Genomic DNA, 15,733 nt, shown 5'->3' with positions numbered 1-15,733 from the left:
GAATGAAAACACCGTCTCCTAGACAACAAACAGCGCGGCTCCAGGAATTACTAGAGTGTAGGAAGTCCCAGAATTTCGAAGACAAGGAATATGAGACATTGCAAACTGTACCTAAAAATAAACGCTGAATTAAATCACCCTGCGCCACGGTCCATTCCCTTACCCTACCCCCATGCCCACTGGGCAAAAACGTGGTACCAAGTGTGACCTACCAGAGCTGACCACACTACAGACACAAGACAAACATTCTCACATACAATCTGAGACGACAGACATTTTTAAAGAGTGTATTTATTCCAGAGATGAAAAACACCCGGAAAGCCCAATTTAAAGCCAAAGGATAGATTAGAGAGACGCTGCCATTTCCGCCTCTACTCTTCCAGTTCCAGCGACTGAAGCGTCTTTGAGAATCAATTCTCTCCTCTAACGGGTCTAACTAACGGGTCCGACCTTCCCGGTCCTGCGACCGGGGATCTCTGGGCGCCCACGGTCGCCGCACCCTCCCCCGCGGTGGCAGCCGCTGCGGGGCGGCCACTCACGCCCCCTTTGCGCATTGGGGCGGACAACGGTCTCTGAGTCGCCGCCACCTGCGGGCGGGTCCCCCTCCACCCCGGGGGCGGGGCCGCGCGAACCTTCCGCACCCGGGAATGACCCGGGGCGCCGGGAATTTCCCTGCCCACCCCCCCCCCCACCCCCCCGCTGCGCCCGGCGCCGCGCCGAGTCCACCGGGGATAAAAGCGGTTCTCCCGGCTCGGGGAGCCACAGAGTCCGCTCCGCCAGCCCTCCCGCCAGCCGTCCAGCTCCAGCCACCGCCGCCGCGACTCCCCGAGCTGAGCCCCATGGCCCGCACCGCGCCCCGCGCTCCCCGGCTCCTCGGCGCCGCGCTGCTGCTCCTGCTCCTGGTCCCCGCCGCCCGGCGCGCCGCAGGTGAGGCCCGGAGCCCGCGGGGGACGGGGTGCGGGTGCGAGTGGGGGGTGGGGGAGGGGTGCGCGCCCCGGGCCCGCCCGCTCACCCGGCCTGCTCTCCCCGCAGCGGCGCCCGTCGTCACCGAGCTGCGCTGCCAGTGCCTGCAGACCGTGCAGGGCATTCACCTCAAGAACATCCAGAGCGTCAAGGTGACGCCGTCGGGCCCCCACTGCGCCCACACCGAAGTCATGTAAGTGACGTCCCGCGCTGCCGCCGTCCTGGCCGTCCCCCCGCCCCCATGCCCCCCACCCCGCGGCCCGGCCTCCCGCCAACCAGGACTCTGCCTTGTCTCCGCAGAGCCACTCTCAAGAACGGACACGAAGCCTGTCTCAACCCCGAAGCCCCCGTGGTCAAGAGAATCATCGAAAAGATGCTAAGCAAGTGAGTTATGCTTTCTGTTGACGCGTGCCGCTAGAGTCCTTGGTCACGGATCCTGGCAAATGCGTCCGGGAAGTTTGATCAAGGAAACCTAGGTTTCGCTGAAAAACAAAATTATTCATTCACAATGACCTTTGCTATTAAGGTCATTAAGCCTCTCCTATGCCAGAAAGATATTTCCAGTGCCCTCTGTCCCCACGCAAATGAGTGTGGGTGCATGTGTGTTCCTAAAAGCTGAATTGGATTTGGCCAGTGGTGTTCAAATGCTTCCCACCCATTGAGGAACACACAGTATTCAGCTCCATCCCTGGTGAGCTTCTGCTCTGAAAAGTGGCACCCTTGGTTTTGGGCAACATGGGCCGCTGAAGCTTAGTCGTGAAGAGCAAGGACTTTGCAGCGTGATCCTCCTAAGTTCAAGTCTAGGATCCCTGTGAAAGTTTTCTAATCCTTTTGAGTCTCAGCAAAATGGACATAGAGAATAATAACAATTTCATGGGATGTATGAGGTTCAAGTGAGGTCTTGCATGTAAACTTTTAACCCAGGATGAGTCTTTGAGCGCTAGGTTTTAGCTCTTTCAAGTCAATAATAGTTCAGTCCACAGCCAGTAAAGAGCAAGTTCTCTGCAGTAGGGGGCAGCGGGTACTGTGGGACCTTCTGTGGGTGCAGGGCTGGGCCAGGGTCTACAGCAAAACTCCCTCTAGCCCTAGGGGCCAGTGTGAGAGAGGAGCAGTTTTTCCTTAGCACCTGTAACAGTAACCCTTTTCCAATCATAGGGGCAGCACCAACTGACCTGGAGACCAGTAAGAAGCTGGCTGCTGGTGGTTCCTGAAAGGCCCTTCTAGGAACTGAAAATGAAGAGAGAACAGCTGGCTTCTGCAGGCACCTAGAAAGGCCTTAATGTGTTTGACTATTACGAGTTCTCTATTTATTTGTTTGTATTTATTTATTTTCCAAAGCTTGTATTTTAATATTTTACATATTAGTATTTAAGGATCTGACTGTGTTGAATCGGACGTAACTCCGTCCTGATTGTTATTTAATTTGAAGATGATGGGTTTTTAAGGTCTCATTAAACCACTGTGTATTGGGAGACTCCATCAGGTGCCAGGGCACAGCACTGGGTGTGGGCGGGAGGGGGGGAAGGGAGCTGAAGAAGTTAGTGTGTATACATCTATTTTTGTACTTGTTTAAAAGAATGGCAGTTGTCATTTATGGAAATTATTTCACATTCTATAGTCAACATTTTTATGTTGAAGCTTCCCTTGGACATTTTATGTCTTGCTTGTAGGGCATAATGCCTTGTTTCATGTTGATTACGCAGTGTTGCTCTGTCTTGGAACAGAGATGTTAAAACTACTGTTATGTTTTTACAAATGACATGAAAATAAACGTTTTGCAAAAAATCACGTGCTTAGGTTTTGTTTTATTCTTCTTGATCCTTGGTTCCTACTGGGGGTGCCCAAGGTATCGTACCATTACACAGACTATAGGTCACACCTAACTTTATGCCTGCTCCTGGCCATTACTTCCCTTACATTTCTATTACTTAAAGAATATTTGACACGCTACCCTCCCCAACCAGCTTGAGAAACCTAGTTTTACATAAAATATGGCTGCTTTTCACACTGATTCATTATTAAAAATTAGTGCCTTTATAAACTTTTGGTTTTTTACAAACATTGTAATAAGAGCTCTTATTAAATACTTTGGGTAAGTGGGTTTTCAGACAATTATGCAATTCTTTCCCTTTTAATGAGGCTGGGACCAAATGGTAGAAAGGTGGATTTTTTCCTAAGAACTTGAGTAATTCGTGTTATTTAATAATAATAATAATGATCTATGGAGATAAATCCATGCCGTAAGGTAAAATACATGACAAAAATAACAGGATAGGTGGGGAAAGAAATGGATTTAGACTACAAGAGATGTCTTCAATTGTTGCAGAAAGTGTAAGCTGAAGGAACATTGTAACATGGCAGGAATGTATATTGCAATTTTTAGGGTAACCACTAAAAGGGAAACGAAAAGTTTAGATTTAAAAATCTGAAAAAAAGATAAAGTGGAATAAGAGAAAATATCTGAATAATACAAAAGAATACAGAAATTAAGGAATAAAGAGACAAAACAGCAGATGGCAGACGGGGAAAAGGAAAAAATCTTCTTTATTGTCAAGTCTGACAATAAAAAGTCTCCTCCTAAAGGTGGGTTTAAATCCCCTCCCCATGTGAGTGTGGGCTGGGCTTTGTGAGTTCCTTCCAAAGAACAGGTTAGGAAAAGGAAAAAACATTAGACTGGAGAATCTGGCAGATTCCACCTTAACCAAGTGATGAAGGTTATCACTCTTAGTATCATATGAATATCATGTATACCCCCTATGTGATATGGTAAGAAGGGCACTTCGTTTCCACTATGTTCTTCCCCCCAAACCCATAACCCTAGCATGATCATGAGAAAATCATCATAAAAATCCCCATCCAGAAACATTCCACAAAATACTTAAGAAGTTTTCTTCACAGGGGCACCTGGGTGGCTCAGTCAGTTGAGTGTCTGACTTCGGTTTAGGTCATGCTCTCTCGGGTTGGTGAGTTCAAGCCCCACGTCGGGCTCTGTCCTGACAGCTCAGAGCTTGGAGCCTGCTTCAGATTCTGTGTCTCCCTCTCTCTCTCTGCCCCTCCCCTGCTTGTGCTATGTCTCTCTCTGTCTCAAAAATAAATAAACACTAAAAAAAAAAAAAAAAAAAGTATTCTTCAGATCTGTCAAAGTCATGAAAATCAAGGCAATACTGAGACTCTGTCATAGATTAGAGGACACAAAAGAGATGTGATGACTAAATCCAGTGAGTTGTGCTAACTTGGATCCCAGGATAGGAGAATGACACCAGTGGAAATTGGTCAAATCTGAATAAAAGACTGGAGTTCAGCCAACAGCAATGTACCAGTGTTAATTTCTTAGTTTTGATAAGTGTATTATAGTTATGTAAGATATCAACATTAGGAGATACTGGGCAAAAAGTCTACAGGAACTCTCTGTACTATCTATACAATTTTTTTTTTTAATCTAAAATTACTCTTAAATCGAAAGTTGATTTTTTTTAAAAAATAGGACAAATAGAATAGCAGGAGAGGAGACTTAGATCCAACTATATTAAGAATTATAGTAAATTTAAATGGAATAAACACTCTAATTAAAAGTCAGAGATCAACTTTTTTTCGTACAAAGACTGTATAAATAAGACCAAAAAATCTATGCCTCTTAAAAGAGACATACTTTAAATATTAAGACCTAGATAACTTGAAATTAAAAGAATAAGAGTGTTATATCATGCTAAAATTAACTGAAAGAAACAGTATGGATATACTAATGTATTACTTGCTAATGACTATTAATCTATTATTAATACAAATTACTAATCCAATGGGGCACCTGGTGGCTCAGTCAGTTGAGCATCTGACTTGATTTAGGCTCAGGTCATGATCCCAGGGTCATGGGAGCGAGCCCTGCATTGGGCTCCACGATGTGCCTTGAACCTGCTTAAGATTCTCTCTCCTCCTCTCCCCTGCTCATGCTCTCTCTCTCTTAAAAAGAAAAAAAAAAAATCAATGCATTAGGTGAGAAGATATTAGGACTTAAGGAAAGAAGGAGTCTTAGAGATTAAAAAAAAAGACCGATTCAAAATAAAAAGGGGGTACTTCTACAAGAAACAAACAATTCTAAATTTCAAGAACTTGATATTTAATCAAATTATATTAAGAGAGAAACTAAAAGGGGCAATTGATGAAATGATTATCATAGTTAAAGATTCTAACAGGCCTCTTTTCAGGACTTAGGAGGTCACAGCAGTAAAGAATCAGTACAGAAGAGCAAAGCAACATGATCCCCCAACTTGGCCGGAGCGTGGTATACAGATGCTTCACCCCAAAACTGCGTAAGTCACATATATTTTTTCAACACACAGGGAACATTTTGTAATAAAGACCATATATGAGCCATAAAGAATGTAATAACACATTTCAAAATGTTGAAATGTTACAGAGGACATTCTCTGATCATCAAAATTTCTACGTTTGTCATGTCCCCTGGCTGACCATGTATCCACACACACTACGTGTAATACGTTTGTTGTGGTTTATAGCTCATCTCAACTTCCCAAATTTCACTTCCATAATACAGGAAACAGCAAAGCAGGGTCATCACGCTGTTTTCATGCCTGTTATAACCAAGTATGATAAACAATATTTGCCTGAAGACATTTCCTCAATTTCTATATTTTTTTCTTCACACATCCTTTTGTAATTTTGGCATTTCTATATTTCTTTGATTCGTATTGCATGTAATATAATTTAATTACTCATTACTATTTCTCAAAAGTTTTTCAAAAATCTTAATGGAAATACAAACATTATATTGAAATATATTATTTTTAAAGCCTTGGAATAATGCCCAAATCTAATATATTGGATGTTTTTTAGAGTTAACTGAAATGAACTTAAGTAATTATACATGGTTAAAATCGTCAGGTTGGCCTTACCACAGGAACAGAAGGAAAGACTAGCTGTGTTGCAGAAGATAGCTGGCAGGTTAGTACTGAAGAAGAATTTCATATTTGGAGTTTCAGTTTTATCCACTATACATTTTTTGCAAAATGGACCACAGTTCCTTGTATCTTGCATGTGCCTAACAGATGTCTTTTATTTTACTTTTTTTAAGTTTATTTATTTGTTTTGAGGGAGAGAGAGAGAGACAGACAGGAAGGGACAAAGAGAGAGGGAGAGAGAGAATCCCAAGCAGGCTTCATACTGTCAGCACCGAGCCCGACATGGGGCTCCAACTCACAAACCGTGAGATCATGACTTGAGTGCAAATCATGAGTCAGAAGCTTAACTGACTGAGCCACCCAGGCACCCCAAGTAAATGTCTTCTAATTTAATATCTACCATGCCCTCAGTTTTTTGCACATATCCTGAATCTTAGGTTATACCTCAACCACCCTATGGTAGATAGCCAATGAAGGTCACAGTGTGGTCTGGGAAACAGGGCCATGGAAACACCTTGAAATGCCTACAGAGGCCTCCCAGTTAGATACCATCCAAACTGGATCCTGACTAACAAACAGGGTCCTTCCAGCACATGGTCTCCAGTGTCAGAGGCCTGCAACCTCTTCCTGCCTCAGCCTCTCTCCAGTCTCTGTTCACAGAGTGAGTTCCAGCTACACAAACCGTTTGCTGCTCCCAGTAGTAGTCACCATGTTCCATCCCATTTCTATGCCTCTGCTCATCTGGCCTTCTCCTGAATGTCTTCTGCTCATCAGTGTCCCCCATTTCCCTGGAAAATTCCTCATCCCGAGAGTCACATCAATGGTCACCTCTTTCAGGAACCTCTCTGACAAGTTTCATAAACCCACTCTTTAAGTGTTAGATCAGGTAGTCCTCACACCAGCATCTTGGGAATGGTTTGCCATGGTTTTCACAGGCTTTTCTAAAATCTCTCTTTTTTTTTTTAATATTTTTATTTTATTTTGAGAGAGAGACAGAGTGTGAGTGGGGAAGGGGCAGAGAGGGAGACACAGAATCCAAAGCAGACTCCAGGCTCTGAGCTGTCAGCACAGAGCCTGATGCGGGCTAGAACTCACAGACTGCGAGATCATGACCTGAGCCGAAGTCAGATGCCCAACTGACTGAGCCACCCAGGTGCCCCTTTTCTAAAATCTTCTATTTGTCCACTCATTTCCCCTATTGCATGGAGAGTCAGAGGGTAGCTGAGTCCTATTCCTCTCCGGATCCCTGGCCAAACTTTATTCCCACCTTATAAATGCTGAGTAAATGATCGATGACAATGTTGAAACAAAGGGAGAAAGAAAGGAATTCAATTCGAGTTGAACCGCCTTCCTGGTTAGAAAGGTAACTAACAGTAAGTGGAGTCAGTAACCAAAACCCGGTTTAAGATGGCTTCATAAAAAGGAGAGGGGGCACTCGGGTGGTTTAGTCTGTTGAATGCTGACTCCTGATTTTGGCTCAGGTCATAATCCCAGGGTTGTGGGATTGAGTCCTACATTGGCCTCCGAGCTGAGCATGGAGCCTGCTTGAGCTTCTCTCTCTCTGTCTCTCTCTCTCTCTCTCTCTCTCTCTCTCAAATACATAAATTTTAAAAAATACAAATAAAAAATTAAAAAAAAATGGGGTGGCTGAGTGGCTCAGTCGGTTAAGCATCCGACTTTGGCTCAGGTCATAATGTCCCATTCACAAGTTCAAGTGACAGCTCAGAGCTGACACAGCTGTTCCGCTGACGGCTCAGAGCCTGAAGCCTGCTTCGGATTCTGTGCCTCCCTCTCTCTGCCTCCTTCCCACTCGCACTCTATCTCTTTCAAAAATAAATAAACTTTAAAACATATATAAAAACCAAAAAAAAAAGAAAGTTTTAATTAAAAGGAGATTAAATTAAAAAAGAAAAGGAGAATCATTGGGCCTATAAAAGTAAACGACTGATGTGTGGATGCTTTAAAACTGCATGTTGCAGTTCAAAAATTCTCGCCGGTAATTAGCCTCACTCCACATTAGGCTGCTTTTCTCTGTGCTTGCTTCATTTCAGGCAGGCTCCCCTCAAGCACTGACAAAGCTTCAAGCTTCTGTTCCAGCAGGTGGAACCCCACAGGAAGCAAGGGCTGATTTTCCCACCATTTCCTGACAACAAGGACTCCAGGACATTTTTCTGACTTGGCCAGGCTTAGGTCCCTTGCCCACCCTGCACCTGTTAGAACTTGCCTGAGGGTTAGACCCAGACTGGAAAGACCAACCAATGGTACTTTGGGTCTCCAGCACACTCCTGGAACTTTGGAGCAGGGTCCCCCTCCCTGAACTACCCAGGCTGGGAGGAATAAGGGATGGTCCCCAAGAGAAAACCAAGATTCCATAACCAGAAGAAGGAAGGAGCTCAAGACGGGTAGAAATGACCACCGTACTAGAGACTGGATCGGGTTTATGACATGAACGCTGGACGACACGCTTCGGACTGAAGAAGTGGGTGGATTGAGCGATTTAATGCCACATTCGGACATTTTCATTCTTCTCCCCTCAGAGCCGGAGTCATTCTACCAGAAGCGGTAAACGCAACACGTGGCATTTGTGGTGTCACAATTTCCCAGGGCCACAGTGGGGACAGCAGTCCTGCACTGCCCATTCCGATGGCTCCCTCATCTCAGGAGACGGCGCCAAGTCTGGATTGTAAAGGCAGATCAGATAGTGTCAATCGAACAAGAAGACAGTAAATATGGTGGCTGTAAATGGGATTTAATAACCCATTTTATTTTAAGGATGCTCTCTTCTTTTAAGATTGGTGATTGCATTAGTTTAAAGTTTGGGCATAGAAATCTGTCATTCAGCTCATAAAATGAGTAAATATCTGGGGGAGACACTTGCAAAAACAAAGAAGGGGATTGTTTTTTAGGCTTCAGAACGTCATTGCTTTTTAAGTTTTCTGAAAAATAAATACGGGGCTTCTAGGGATTGAATTATGAGAGTTGATATATTAAGGTAGAAAAAAGCCCTTTCTTATGTACTTTATTTTGTTAGCAAGTGATGATTATCAAGCAAGTCTTAGACATAAAATTATAGATAATTCTATAAATATGAGGCTGCTTCTTGAAATGTTTCATCCCTTTGGCCACTACTATAAATTTTTTGATGCCCTATTCATTCACCCTGAGTATTTGCATATGTCCATACTTTGGATTGGATCTGGAAAGCATTAGGAGAATATTTTTCTTTTTTTTTTTTTCTTTCTTTCTTTCTTTCTTTTTTTTTTTTTTTTAATTATAAAGAGAGTAAAGTTCTGGGTAGCTTCCTGTTAATGCCGAAGGCAAAATATTTCCATTATTAAATCATGATAAAGTACGCAAACTGGGTCAGGCAGAAAACCATGATCCTTATTTCAGCAAATAACTAAAATGCCCAGTTCCCTTCTGGGAAAATCTCAGTGTAGAGTGTTCATCCCACTGACTTGATTTTGGAGGCATAATCCATTGATGAGGAAAATCAGATAGATAGATAGATAGATAGACAGATGTAGATTTTATTGAATCTAAGTATATCCTATTCATTCCACAAAAGAAACTTCTTGCTGTTAGTGAAATAAAACACTGGAGACTTTTGAGCAGTTCGCTATTTTTAAGCTTTAGGAAATGTGGCATTGAACTATTTAACCGCGAGAATAACAAACATACTTAAACAAACCAAAACCAAAACAAACCTGCTCTCCTGAATTATCTATTACTTTTCTTAGAAAAAAGTTTCGTTTCTTTTCTTTTCTTTTCTTTTCTTTTTCTTAACATGTAGTGGTTAAAAGCAGTGCTGGCTAGAGCTCAAATTGTGAATTTTATTAACTGTGAGACCTTGGCCAATTACCTAAATTCCCTGTTTCCTTGTGGAGAAAAGCTGTGGAGACAAAGCTGGTAACTACTTTGTGGGGAAGTTGAGAAGATTAAGTGGGTTTCATATATGCAAAAGATTGAGGACATTGACTATTAGATTAAAGTGTTATTTACCGTAATACTTTATGTTGATCTTATAAGCACGTAAACATATGTAAATTACTGGAGATACTGAAGAATAATGGAAAGAATAGCAATCTCTTCAGCTATTATAATTCTGAGCTACTGATTATCTAAAAAAAAAAAGAAAAGAAAAGAAAAAAGAAAAAGAAAGAAAGAAAATCCATAGTATTTTCAATTAGGAATCCTAGAAAGGGGCGACTGAGTGGCTCTGGGTGACTGACTCAGGTCATGATCTGGAAGTTTATGAGTTGGAGCCACACGTCAGACTCTGGGGACTGCTTCAGATTCTTTGTCTCCCTTCCTCTCTGACCTTCCCCCAACCCCCCTCCCCCCAACACACACACTGTCTCTCTCTCTCTCTCTCTCAAAAATAAATAAACATTAAAAAAATAAAAAAATAAGAATCTGAGAAAAATAAGGATAATAACAGTAGTACCTACACAAATTCTCAATTATTGCTAAGTTATTCATATTTTATAAACTTTAGGTCACCTTTCATTTTCCACTTATTTTTTTTTTAAAGTTATATTTCTTGCCCCTTCCCACAAAGGACTGTTCTGATTACTTAAAAAAATGTAAAGACAAATCATTATGTATAATTTAGTAATTCATAATCTCCTCTTTTTTTAATTTTTAAAAAAAATGTTTATTTTTGAGAGAGAGAGAGAGAGAGGGAGAGAGAGACAAAGCATGAGCAGGGGAGGGACAGAGAGAGAGAGAGAGAGAGAGAGAGAGATACAGAATCTGAAGCAGGCTTCAGGCTCTGAGCTGTGAGCACAGACTCAACCCCACAGCACAGGACTCAAACCCACCAAGAGTGAGATCATGACCTGGACAGGATCTCAACTAGAGTCAGATGTTTAACCTACTGAGCCACCCAGGCACCCTCATAATCTTTTCTAATAAGATAGAATATATTTAGTTTTATTTGCACTTTGTAGTTGAAATTAGAACTATAAAATTACTATAAAATTAGAACTATAAAATTACTGATCAATTAAACTAGACAGCAAAAAACTCATTCTGAGTTTTCTCTTAAGAAAAAAAAAATAGTACAAAACTTTTATGTTGGTTGAAGGAGGTGTTTTTCTTTAAAAATTTTTTTTTTCTCTTTGTACAGGGATTTTATCCCCAGGTGAGTTCCAGCTTAAGAATGCAGAAACAGCAATTTAAATTACGTTTATTTAAAAATGATTTATAGTGTATGCATTGTATGTACTGGCGTTTTATAAATGTTCACACACTTATTCCTCCTAACAATCTGCTGAAGTAGATACTATCTCTGACGTCCATTTTGCAGGTGAGAAACTAAGGCAGAGACGGTTTAAATGAAATTCCTACCCTGCCATTGTGAAGCAGAGCACTTTGCAGCTCGAGAGCAAGTCCTCTTTCCTCCTGCTTCCCTTCCACACCCATCCACCGGGTAACCCCACGCTCCTCACAGACCTGCACCTGGAATCACACCGAAGCCATCTGAAACCTACATGTAATCCAGCAACAACAAAAGTCATTTACACTGAGGTGAGAAATGAGCTGCTGAACGACACAGTCGAGTTACCGGCTTGAAAGGTCTGATTGATTAGAAGTCCGTCAGAACTAAAATAAGACTGCAGTTACTTCTCCAGAGAGCATTTCAAATCCCCGGAGGCAGGCAAGTCCACACAACAGGGAAAGGAAATGAGATTTGGGAACATAAAACAAGGAAGTGCCATTGGAGTGGTGATCTAGCGCTTAAGTATTTCACAGGAACACCTCTTTTTGCTGTTCAGGTGAGCACAGGGTGCTACTCCCACTAGGCATCAGCTCCTGGTCCCTCCGACCCTTGGACCCCAGGAGCCCAACGCAGCCTTCCCCCCACCCCCCAACAGCTCGGATATGACCACCAGCATTATACTTCACGGACTAATTCACACCGTCTACACCAAAAAGGTGGTGTTCATGGATTTACTCCAACTCTGGAAGTTCCAGAATTGCAGAGGAAGGAAGATAAGTAGGGATAAGACACTCAGTCCTAAGTTAAACATTAAATTGACCTCTTGACACCGGTCATCCCCTCATCCCTTCACCCCTTCAGGATATGACACAAAGTATGATTTGTTTGTGAATGTAAAATGGAACCGGCGAACGAACGTTCTTATGTCTGCTGTGAGATGACAAATGTATTTTAACAGAGTCTCCTTATGCAGACGGAAGCAAACTAATCAAACCAAAACACATTTATGCGTTAAGTAGCAAGTAGAAAATCATGTCACCCCTTCTCCGGGCGTTATTCCCCCACCCGGATAACTAACATTCGTCAAGACAGACGCCGGCCTCGCGTAAATGGCACAGACTCAAGCAAGGCCACTCACGCCCTCTTTGGGGACTGGGCGGAAAGGGAACACGCCCGAGTCGCCGGGACACCCGGGAGGCCTGGCACGCGGGTCCCCCTCCACCCCGGGGGCGGGGCCGCGCGAACCTTCCGCACCCGGGAATGACCCGGGGCGCCGGGAATTTCCCTGCCCACCCCCCCACCGCCCCGCTGCGCCCTGCGCCGCGCCGAGTCCACCGGGGATAAAAGCGGTTCTCCCGGCTCGGGGAGCCACAGAGTCCGCTCCGCCAGCCCTCCCGCCAGCCGTCCAGCTCCAGCCACCGCCGCCGCGACTCCCCGAGCTGAGCCCCATGGCCCGCACCGCGCCCCGCTCTCCCCGGCTCCTCGGCGCCGCGCTGCTGCTCCTGCTCCTGGTCCCCGCCGCCCGGCGCGCCGCAGGTGAGGCCCGGAGCCCGCGGGGGACGGGGTGAGGGTGCGAGTGGGGGTGGGGGAGGGGTGCGCGCCCCGGGCCCGCCCGCTCACCCGGCCTGCTCTCCCCGCAGCGGCGCCCGTCGTCACCGAGCTGCGCTGCCAGTGCCTGCAGACCGTGCAGGGCATTCACCCCAAGAACATCCAGAGCGTCAAGGTGACGCCGTCGGGCCCCCACTGCGCCCACACCGAAGTCATGTAAGTGACGTCCCGCGCTGCCGCGGTTCTGGCCGTCCCCCCCGCCCCCATGCCCCCCACCCCGCGGCCCGGCCTCCCGTCAACGGGGATTCTGCCTTGTCTCCGCAGAGCCACTCTCAAGAACGGACACGAAGCCTGTCTCAACCCCGAAGCCCCCGTGGTCAAGAAAATCATCGAAAAGATGCTAAGCAAGTGAGTTATGCTTTCTGTTGACGCGTGCCGCTAGAGTCCTTGGTCACGGATCCTGGCAAATGCGTCCGGGAAGTTTGATCAAGGAAACCTAGGTTTCGCTGAAAAACAAAATTATTCATTCACAATGACCTTTGTTATTAAGGTCATTAAGCCTCTCCTATGCCAGAAAGATATTTCCAGTGCCCTCTGTCCCCACGCAAATGAGTGTGGGTGCATGTGTGTTCCTAAAAGCTGAATTGGATTTGGCCAGTGATGTTCAAATGCTTCCCACCCATTGAGGAACACACAGTATTCAGCTCCATCCCTGGTGAGCTTCTGCTCTGAAAAGTGGCACCCTTAGTTTTGGGCAACATGGGCCGCTGAAGCTTAATCGTGAAGAGCAAGGACTTTGCTGTGAATCCCTGCCCTAACTGTAACCTAGGCCCCACCTCTGATTATTCCTGTGTCCCCAGGGAAAGTACTTAATCTGTTCAAGTCTCCGTAATATAGAAGAAATAAAAATAGCTACCTAAGGAGGTCTGCCTTGGGGCTTAAATGATGTCCTGAATGTACTTTTTTAGCCCACTGTGACATTACCTTCTAGCTTTTTGAAGCTAATAATACAATTGTGATCACAGACAGCACCTTATTCCTAATTAAACACCATCCAGGAGCCCGGCATTTTCCTGCCACCCATCACAGTGGTGTAGGTGGTAACCACGTGGCAACCACATGTCACAGGACTATGCAGTCAACTTATGGAGTCCTATTAATGGCAACCATTTCTTTTTCTTTCTTTCTTTCTTTTTTAATCACAGGGGCAGCAACAACTGAGCTAGAGAGAGAAGGCAGAAGTTCATGGCTTACTGTGGCAGCCTCAGTGGAATGGGATAGAAAGAAAAGAAACCAAAGCCTCCAGGGACCATCTGGACTGTGTTCAATCTATTTGACTGTTCCCTAGGAGTATTCGTCTATTTTCAACATATGTATTTATTTGTTTATTTATTTATTTATTTTTCAAAGCTAGCATAGTAATGTTCTAGCTAATATTTAAAGATATGAATTTGGTAATTTGCTGTACTATTATTTTTAAAGGTCACTTTTATGCTAAAGTTAGTTCAGTTCCTTTTAATTTGTAAGTGATGAGTCTTAAATGTTCTTCATTCATTAAACTATATTATGTGTTGGGGGGAGGGGGGGGGAACCACGCCCTGTCATTCCCTATGATAAAGGCTGGAGATAAATAGTTTGGGATCCAAGCACACAGGTCACTGTTAAGGTTGTGGAATGTATGTGTGCATTTATTTTTGTACTGCTCAGAAGAATGCCAGTTGTTATTTATTGAGAGAGTTTTACAGTACGTGGTCAACACTTCTGATGTTGAAGCTTTGAAAACTCCACAATGTTTTTAAATATCCCTTGGACATTTTATGTCTTCCTTGTAAGGCATAATGCCTTGTTTACTGGTAATTATGTAGTGTTTCTCTGTGTCTTGGGATAGAGAAGTTTAAATATTTATTGGTGTATTTTTACAAATTGCATGAAAATAAAGCTTTTTACAAAAGTTTCTTGCTTAGGTTTGTTTTTTTCTTCTTGATCTGTTATTCCTCCTGAATAGGCAAGCCCTGGAAATTTATAACGGACTGTAGGGCACACCCACGTAGAGACTGCCACTAGTGGGCGCTCCTTCCATATTTTTTTCAAAGTCCTTGCAGTGCCTCCCCATCTTTAGAATCTCTGTTTACTTGCAGCCACTCTGGAAAACAGTGTGGAGGTTCCTCAAATAGACCTACCCTATGACCCAGCAATAGCACTGCTAGGAATTTACCCAAGGGATACAGGAGTACTGATGCATAGGGGCACTTGTACCCCAATGTTCATAGCAGCACTTTCAACAATAGCCAAATTATGGAAAGAGCCTAAATGTCCATCAACTGATGAATGGATAAAGAAGATGTGGTTTATATACACAATGGAATACTTCGTGGCAATGAGAAAGAATGAAATATGGCCCTTTGTAGCAACATGGATGTAACTGGAGACTTATGCTAAGTGAAATAAGCCATACAGAGAAAGACAGATACCATATGGTTTCACTCTTATGTGGATCCAGAGAAACTTAACAGAAACCGATGGGGGAGGGGAAGGAAAAAAAAAAGGTTAGAGTGGAAGAGAGCCAAAGCATAAGAGACTCTTAAAAACTGAGAACAAACTGAGGGTTGATGGGGGGTGGGAGGGAGGGGAGGGTGGGTGATGGGTATTGAGGAGGGCACCTTTTGGGATGAGCACTGGGTGTTGTATGGAAACCAATTTGACAATAAATTTCATATATTGAAAAAAAATCTCTTTTACATAAAATACTGATTTTGTTTCAGTATAACCAACTGTTCTTTAGTTCTAGCTCTTTAAAATTTTTCAAATGTTTACCCATATTTTCAAAAGCACTCTCATTTAAATGATCTTAAAAGGTTTTTCAATTATGCATTCTTTTCTCTCTTCGTGAAGCTGGGAGCTAAATTGTAAATTGCACTCTATCTTCGAACTCAATCATTATTCGTGTAATGGGAACAAAAAAGAAAAAAGTGAGTTGGCTGAGTGTCATCTGTCTAAAGGTCTAAATGAGAAGGTCTTTATTTTATAACCTTCACGGAGAGAAACAATCAGCCAGTGTAATGCTGTTCCAATGGCTTCACAA

At 43.7% G+C, this 15,733-nt stretch overlaps 2 protein-coding genes across 3 annotated transcripts; both read left to right on the top strand.

Annotated features, from left to right (window-relative positions):
• The first annotated feature begins 632 nt into the window (after window positions 1-632).
• On the top strand, window positions 633-14,602 carry LOC125164606 (growth-regulated alpha protein-like). Of its 2 annotated transcripts, none has more exons than XM_047857432.1 (4): window positions 633-927; window positions 1,033-1,156; window positions 1,264-1,347; window positions 13,857-14,602. In XM_047857432.1, the coding sequence occupies exons 1-4, from the start codon at window positions 648-650 to the stop codon at window positions 13,870-13,872; spliced, it is 504 nt and encodes a 167-aa protein (XP_047713388.1). In that variant the 5' UTR covers window positions 633-647; the 3' UTR covers window positions 13,873-14,602. The 2 variants fall into 2 exon arrangements, with proteins under 2 accessions (XP_047713388.1, XP_047713387.1); XM_047857431.1 differs by lacking the exon at window positions 13,857-14,602 and adding an exon at window positions 2,119-2,751.
• On the top strand, window positions 12,417-14,602 carry LOC125164607 (growth-regulated alpha protein-like). The gene is made up of 4 exons (XM_047857433.1): window positions 12,417-12,639; window positions 12,744-12,867; window positions 12,976-13,059; window positions 13,857-14,602. The coding sequence occupies exons 1-4, from the start codon at window positions 12,552-12,554 to the stop codon at window positions 13,870-13,872; spliced, it is 312 nt and encodes a 103-aa protein (XP_047713389.1). The 5' UTR covers window positions 12,417-12,551; the 3' UTR covers window positions 13,873-14,602.
• Window positions 14,603-15,733: the final 1,131 nt, after the last annotated feature.

The sequence above is a fragment of the Prionailurus viverrinus genome, chromosome B1 (assembly GCF_022837055.1).
Source record: "Prionailurus viverrinus isolate Anna chromosome B1, UM_Priviv_1.0, whole genome shotgun sequence".
In the NCBI taxonomy this organism is placed as follows: Eukaryota; Metazoa; Chordata; class Mammalia; order Carnivora; family Felidae; genus Prionailurus; species Prionailurus viverrinus.
This window is presented reverse-complemented; position numbering and strand designations above follow the sequence as displayed.